Genomic DNA, 8,463 nt, shown 5'->3' with positions numbered 1-8,463 from the left:
GTAAATTTTGGTATCTTTATATAATAGGGAACCAAATCCTTAGGTCGCTCAAAATAAGGTCCTTCCTAGTAAGGACATTTAAAGGAACGGGTTTGGCAACCTCATCCTAAAAGATAATTCCAAGAGCTGTTCCATCTCCTCTTCTGTTCCCAGATAAGGAATGGTGCAAGCCAATGGAGAGTCTAGAATGCCTGAGGATGCTCAGTAACTTCATACGTGGGATTCCTGACCAGCAAAAAAGGACGAAGTGGATGAAGGAGTGTGTCAGTTTGCGTAAGTTATTTTTAAAATTTAATATCCTATTTTTTTTTTTACACCACAGTTCATTTCAGGCTGTGTCTAATTCAGTGGTTCTTAAACTTTTTTGCCTTGTGCCCCCCTCTGCATTATGTATAGACCCCACGCCCCCCCACCCCTGAAATTTTTGCCAACTATAATCTATAAACAATATGTTGTCTATTTGTATGCTATTATACTTATCATAACAACAAAAGACAGTTCATAAACAAGATTTGAAATTAAAATTGACTTATATTTTGAATTTTTGGCATGTTTTGAGATAATGATTAGAAAATATATGGAAGCAGTGATAACGTTTTTGGCAATTTTGTAAGTAACATCACAAATTAGAAAAATAATTGGCACCATCTGGCAACTCTGCTTGTGGCCCCCTTGGAAGCTTCTGGCGCCCCCCATTTTAAGAATCACTGGTCTAATTGATTTTCGTCGATAAAATCTTACCAAAGCATCGGATATGGATCGTATTTTGGAAATAGCTATTTGAAGCTAAGGCCTCATTGGTAGAAATATGCAGTGATGTCTAATGTTGATAATTAAGGCACTTATCAGAGTAAATCAAAGAAATTTAAAGGGAAACTTAGCTAAATCTAGCAGACTCGTAGATAGAGGCTAGTAATACGTCATTACTGAAGGCCCCCCTTCATTTATGCTGTAGTATGACGTACTTTACTAGACACCCCGCCCCTATACTTTATGAATGAAGACTCAGATGTTGATAGTAGTAGTAACAGTAGTAGTATATGGAATTCTTATGTTGTTTCACACACTCAAACACCTACCCTATATACTCTCTCTCTCTCTCTCTCTCTCTCTCTCTCTCTCTCTCTCTCTCATCTTTTCTCACATCTTTCGAATCAAGTCTCTAAGTAGAGTGCAATAAGGGAATGGGCATCAAATGAGAATATTAATTGTGTAACAGCTCCATGGCGCAATTCACGCTTCCTTCAACTTGAAATATGCACCAAGTCTTACAGCAACACTCTGTGAAAAACATCTATTGTTGCCCTGGAGTTTCTGTTGCTTCATATTGTCTCCTTAACAGTTCGGTTCACGTGTACCTGCTTAGTTCTGCTAAATGAATGTAACATAACGCAAGTGTTCTAACCTTAACTTCCTAAAGCATGATCAGTCCCATAATAAACCCACAGCGCTTGGTATAGCACACTACTCCCCCTTCATGATTTTATTTGTGTGCCTCTGTGTCAGAGCTTGATTCATTTACTTGAAACTGACACTCATGTTTGCTGTAGGGTTGTTGAGTGGTTATCAGTGAGTCTGTGTAGTCCCGGTTTTATTTGTTTATTTATTTTTTTATGGATTTGAAGTTACTCGTTCTTTCGGTTTTCAGTTACTTTGTCTATTTCATTTACACCGTTTATTATATATATATTTCATTTAATCATAACTTCATTGTAGTGCTGAATGATACTCGTAACTCATAGTCCAAGCACTTGGGGCCATGTCCTAAATTTTGTAATCCACTAATCCATTGATTATACTGAACTTTATTGAAATTCAAGGAAATATGAAATAAAAAAAAAAACAAATATTGTAATATAAAATTATATGAAAGGATATGCTGTTGTTTGTTTAAGATTAAGCCAGCCTTGTGTGAGTCAGGGTCTTGCACCTTGAGCAGACCATAAGTCAGTGGTTCTCAATCTTTTTTTAGTGATGGCACCCTAACTAATGTAACCACTACCGCGGCACCCTTCTTCCATCCCACCAAATCGCATGAATTAATATATATATATATATATATATATATATATATATATATATATATATATATATATATATATATATATATATATATATAAACTGATAATAATTATATGAAGTCTTGTAACTTTATTTATTTTTTACAAATGTAGAGGTCAAATATTTGTGGTCCTACGATCATTATCATACTACTGGAAACCCTGCTATTACGTCTGATGTCATAGTTTACGTCACAACTAGCCTCTCTCTGGGTGCTTACCAAATTCAGCTAAGTTTCCCTTTAAATTTCTGTGATTTACTCTGATAAATGCCTTAATTGTCCACATAAGACATCACGGCATATTTTTGCCAATGAGGCTGTGGCTTCAAATAGCTATTTCCAAAAAACCATCCACATCCGATGCCTTGTAAAGATGTTATCGACGAAAATCTATTAGACACGGCCCTGAGATGCACAGTAGGTGCAAATGAAGCGGCGATCGTGATGGATGGAAGGAGAAAACTAGAGAAGGAAAATAAGTAGGTTCAGTATTTAATAGGTTGGAAGGTTTGCAAAGAAGTTTGAATTTTGATCAAAACAAATTTAACGTCTTATTTTCTTGTCTGTGAAGGTTTGCAAAGGACTTTGGCGATAACATATTTCCCATTAAACACTCACAAAGAGCTTTGAACTTCAGTCATCTGTCTTTCTTTGAATGTTTACAAAGAATTTTTAAGTTGGTAATTTTATTTATTGCTCCCATTTTATCGGTAAATATTAACCGATAAATATAAATTTCATCTAGATTTGATGTATGATTTTTCAAAAAATTTTCCATAAAAGTTTAGTTTTTTCCCTTTGTATGTCAGACCTCGAATGAAAGGGAATTTCGATAATGTGCTAATGAGTATGCTAAGGAATATGCTAATGATTATGCTAAGGAAAATACTGAGGAATATGCTAATGAATATGATAATGAATATGCTGAAGAATAAACTAAGGAATATGTTAATCACTATGCTAAGGAATATGCGAATGACTGTGCTAAGGAATACGCTAATGACTATGCTAAGGAATATGCTAATGACTATGCTGAAGAATAACCTAAGGAATATGCTAATGAATATGCTAATGAATAAATTAAGGAATATGCTAAAGAATAAACCAAGGAATATGCTGAAGAATAAAACAAGGCATATGCTAATGACTATGCTTAGGAATATGCTAAAGAATAAACTAAGGAATATGCTAATGAATATGCTGAAGAATAAAACAAGGAATATGCTAATGACTATGCTAAGGAATATGCTAAAGAATCAACCAAGGAATATCCTAAGGAATACGCTAATGACTATGCTAAGCAATATGCTAATGAACATGCTAAAGAATAAACTAAGGAATATGCTAATGACTATGCTAAGGAAATTACTGAGGAATATGGTAAGGAATATGCTAATGAATATGCTAAAGAATAAACTAAGGAACATGCTAAGAAGTATGCTAAAGAATATGCCGATAAATATACTCATGAATATGCTAAGGAAAACGATGAGGAATATCCTAATATGCTGAGGAATATATGAATAAATATGCTAAGGAATATGCAAATGAATACGCTAAGGATATGCTAATGAACTATCTCCACCATTTTCTCCTACAAAGACGAGACCACATGCAGCAGTATTTGCCGGGAGACGACCTACAAGTATTCCACCTCGTACGGGATGAACACAGACGTTTTACCTGAGGTGGATCTCATCGTCGTGAAGAACAGGTGAGCTACTGACATTCTTTCTTGTTCTTGTCTGTTTTATTCGTAATCACTTCCTACTACTACTACTACTACTACTGCTACTACTACTACTACTACTACTACTACTACTACTACTAATAATAATAATAATAATAATAATAATAATAATAATAATAATAATAATAATAATAATAATAATAATAATAATGATAATAATAATAATGAATGTGACATTCTTGCCTATTCTCGTCTGTTGTATTCCTAATCACTTATAATAATAATAATAATAATAATAATAATAATAATAATAATAATAATAATAATAATAATAATAATAATAAAACGACATTCTTACTAGTTCTTGCCTGTTGCGTAAGAAATCACTTAATAATAATAATAATAATAATAATAATAATAATAATAATAATAATAATAATAATAATAACATTCTTACGTGTTCTTGTCTGTTGTATGAGTAATCACTTAATAATAATACCGCACACGTGGCTTATAGGATGCCTGAAAATATATGGGGCAGAGGAAAACGCCACCAGCTTCCTGAAAAATACAATGTGCAACAGGAATACAGTACTTACAAGCTCTGGGATAAGACTAGCAGAGGTTAACATCAGGAGTGGGATCTTTCAAGGCGACTCACTGTCCCCACTACTCTTCGTAGTAGCCATCTGATGTTCATGGACGACATTAAGCTGTATGGTAAGAGCATCAAGGAAATAGATACCATAATCCAGACTGTAAGGATTGTATATGGGAACATCAGGATGGAGTTTAGAATAAAAAAATGCGCCTTGGTCAACATACAAAAAGGCAAAGTGACGAAGACTGGAGGGATTAAGCTACCCGACGGGAATAACATCAAACACACAGATGAGACAGAATACAAATACTTCGGAATAATAGAAGAGATGAAGGATACGATCAGGAAAGAGTATATGCAAAGACTTAAGGCGATACTCAAGTCAAAACTCAACGCTGGAAACATGAAAGCATAAACACGTGGGCAGTACCAGTAATCAGATACAGTGCGGGAGTAATGGAGTGGACGAAGGCTGAACTCCGCAGCATAGACCAGAAAACTAGGAAACAAATGACAATACACAAAGCACTACACCCAAGAGCAAACACAGGCAGACTATACATAACACGAAAGCAAGGAGGGAGAGGTCTACTAAGCATAGAGGACTGCGTCAACATTGAGAGCAGAACACTGGGGCAATACCTGAAAACCAGTGAAGACGAGTGGCCAAGGAGTGCATGGAAAGAAGGACTGATAAAAGTAGATGAAGACTCAGAAATATACAGAGACAGGAGAATGAAAAACAACATAGGACTGGTACAGAAAACCAGTGCACGGACAGTACATGAGACAGACTAAAGAACTGGCCAGCAACGAGACACAGCAATAGCTACAGAGGGGAGAACTCAAGAAGGAAACAGAAGGATTGCTAACAGCGGCACATGATCAGGCCCTAAGAACCTGGTATGTCAAAAGAACAATAGATGGAAGTAACATCTCGTCCATATGCAGGAAGTGCAATATGAAAGACGAGACCATAAACCACGTAGCAAGCTAATGTCCGGCGCTTGCACAGAACCAGTACAAAAAGAGGCATGATTCAGTAGCGTAAGCCCTCAACTGGAGCCTGTGCAAGAAACACCAGCTAGCTTGCAGTAATAAGTGGTACGAACACCAACCTGAGGGAGTGATAGAAAACGATCAGGCAAAGATCCTCTGAGACTATGGTATCAGAACAGAGAGGGTGATACGTGCCAGTGGACCAGACTTGACACTGATTGACAAAATCAAGAAGAAAGTATCACTCATTGATGTCGCAATACCATGGGACACCAGAGTAGATGCGAAAGAAAGAGAAAAAATTGTCAAGTATCAAGACCTGAAAATAGAAATAAGAAGGATATGGGATATGCCAATGGAAAAATGTACCCATAGTTACAGGAACACTTCGCACGATCCCAAGATCCCTGAAAAGGAACCTGGAAGAACTAGATGCCGAAGTAGCTCCAGAACTCATGCAGAAAAGTGTGTTATTAGAAACGGCGCACATGGTGAGAAAAGTGATGGACTTCTAAGGAGGCAGGATGCAACCCGGAACCCCACACTATAAATATCACCCAGTCGAATAGGATGAATGAGATAAAAAAAGAAAATAATAATAATAATAATAATAATAATAATAATAATAATAATAATAATAATAATAATAATGGTTGAAAGGAAGGTTGACGTTATTTTTTTCCTTTTCAGTCGATCTCTCGGCATAGTCAATTTATATTATGGAAGCTTCGATGCCGATTACGTCAAATTCACCAGAGAGGGACTACCTGAATTCCTAGGTGAGGAGAGTTAAACTTTATTAGAGAGAGAGAGAGAGAGAGAGAGAGAGAGAGAGAGAGAGAGAGAGAGAGAGAGAGAGAGAGAGAGAGACAGACAGACAGACAGACAGACAGACCTCTGAAGACATTTTCTTAGCACTTTGATATAATTATATATATATATATATCTATATACAGTATATATACACACACACACACACACACACACACACACACACACATATATATATATATATATATATATATATATATATATATATATATATGTACATATGTGTGTGTGGGATGTGCATATATGATAAAGGAAAAATCATAGAGAAATTAAAAAAAAAGGAAACAATGAAACCAAGACACAAATTTACAAAGCTAACAGGAGGCTGAAGGAAGCGGTCAAGACTCGTATAATCCCCCCTAATAGCGAAGAAAACCTTCCCTCTCTTCTTCCTGGAAAACTTTCCCCTTGTACTTCCAGGTAAATTCGGGGGCCAGGTGGGCCTCCTGCTGGGCTGCAGCGTCATCTCTATGGCGGAAGTCATCGTCTTCGGGGTCCTCATCTGCATCGCCTGCTGCAGGTCGTTCGTGGAAGGCGTCGTCCTCCGGCCGAGGGGGAAAGTGAATAAAGTGGTTGGCTACAATCCCCACTTGACTTGAGCTTTTAGTTTACAGAACTTTTTGATAGGTTTTTTTTTTGAGGAGATCCTTTTACTGTACCTCCGTTCATATTCTCTTTCTTCCATATTACTCTCCACCCTCTCGAACAATTGTTCCTCAGTGCAACTGCGAGGTTATCCTCCTGTTACATCTTTCAAACCTTTATACCGTCAATTTTTCATTCGCAGCTGAATGACCTCACAGGTCGCAGCGCTTGGCCTTTGGCCTAAATCCTACATTATGTTCTGTTCTTATTTGAGGTGAGAGATTCGAATCCCTTTGACGTGCGAGATCACAATTTAGAATTAGTTCACTTTGACGTGTAAATAAATTACCAGAGGGTAAATTTGCCTTATTTCGGGTTGAATGTTGTTAGAAGTTCGTTTGTGTGTGATTTTTTTTAGCAGGGGATTTCTTGACTTTTAAGACAAACACTTTTTAATAGAATATTTAAAGTTATGTCATGTTAAACCTTAGAAAGCAATGGATAACATCTTACCCGTTTCTAAGTCGAATACAGCGTCTAGCTCACTGATTCCGTGACTTGTGAGAAAAGGTCAGTTTATCATTAATTTAGGCGAGTTTTATCATTTATGGATATTTTACCGCAAGCCAGTTTTATTTGACAGAAATGGATACATAATTTATTCTTATTTTTAGTCAAAAAGAGTCGTCAGTACACTGACGTGTAGTAAGTCAATTTTTTGTGACTTGCAGTAACAAAAAGTTACAGATACCCTGAAGCATCTCAATCTTGATCAAATACTACACTATTTGCTTCATTACTACAAATTCCATAGACCCGTAATAAAACAATTCTTCTATTTTTAGGCCTAATCCTCTTTGCTCGTATAAGAGTTCGTTGCTGTAAACTTCGATTATGATTTGATAATAAATAAATAAATTGCAGGATAATTTCATGCAATTACTTGATAATAAATTGCAGGATAATTTCATACAATTATCTGATAATAAATTGCAGGATAATTTCATGCAGTTACTCGAAAGCTAATAACACATCAGAATTTCAGCAAATGAACCATCTGTGAAACCTAACGTCTCAATACTATTTCCTTGTCATTGAGATTGGCCAGAGGAACTAAAATCAGTCAGTCAATCAATCAATCTTTGAGAGTGGCCAGAGAACCTTGACCAATCAATAAATTTTTGAGAGTGGCCAGAGAACATGGAATCAATTATTCGATCAATTTGTCTTTGAGAGTGGCCAGAGAACCTAGAATCATTCAGTCAATCAGTCAGTCTTTGAGAGTGGCCAGAGAACTTAGAACCAATCAGTCAATAAATTTTTTAGAAAGGCCAGAGAACATGGAATCAATTAATCAATCAGTTTGTCTTTGAGAGTGGCCAGAGAACCTAGAATCAGTCAGTCAATCAGTCAATCTTTGAGAGTGGCCAGAGAACCTAGACTCAATAATTCAATCAATCAATCTTTGAGAATGGCCAGAGAACCTAGAATCAATAATTCAATCAATCAGTCTTTGAGAGTGACCAGAGAACCTAGAATCTAATTCAGTCAATCTTTTAGAGTTGCCAGAACTAGAATCAATCAATCAATCATTGAGAGTGGTTAGAGAACCTAGAATAAATCAGTCAGTCAATTTATCTTTGAGAGTGGCCATACAAACTAGGACCAGTCAATCAGTCTGTCAGTCTTTGGGAG

The 8,463-nt window shown here is 36.2% G+C and overlaps 1 protein-coding gene across 1 annotated transcript in view; it reads left to right on the top strand.

The window, feature by feature from the left end:
• The window catches only part of LOC136844773 (acid-sensing ion channel 5-like), a 27,397-nt gene extending 20,615 nt beyond the window's left edge, over nt 1-6,782 (top strand). Inside the window, exons 9-12 of the mRNA XM_067114010.1 lie at nt 154-273; nt 3,665-3,776; nt 6,043-6,131; nt 6,604-6,782. Coding sequence (XP_066970111.1) covers nt 154-273; nt 3,665-3,776; nt 6,043-6,131; nt 6,604-6,782 — 500 coding nt within the window. The remainder of the gene's footprint in view (nt 1-153; nt 274-3,664; nt 3,777-6,042; nt 6,132-6,603) is intronic.
• The last annotated feature ends 1,681 nt before the right edge of the window (nt 6,783-8,463 follow it).

Source organism: Macrobrachium rosenbergii, chromosome 13 (genome assembly GCF_040412425.1).
Source record: "Macrobrachium rosenbergii isolate ZJJX-2024 chromosome 13, ASM4041242v1, whole genome shotgun sequence".
Lineage (NCBI taxonomy): Eukaryota > Metazoa > Arthropoda > Malacostraca > Decapoda > Palaemonidae > Macrobrachium > Macrobrachium rosenbergii.
Note: the sequence above shows the minus strand (reverse complement) of the source record. Positions and strands in the feature narration are given on the sequence as shown.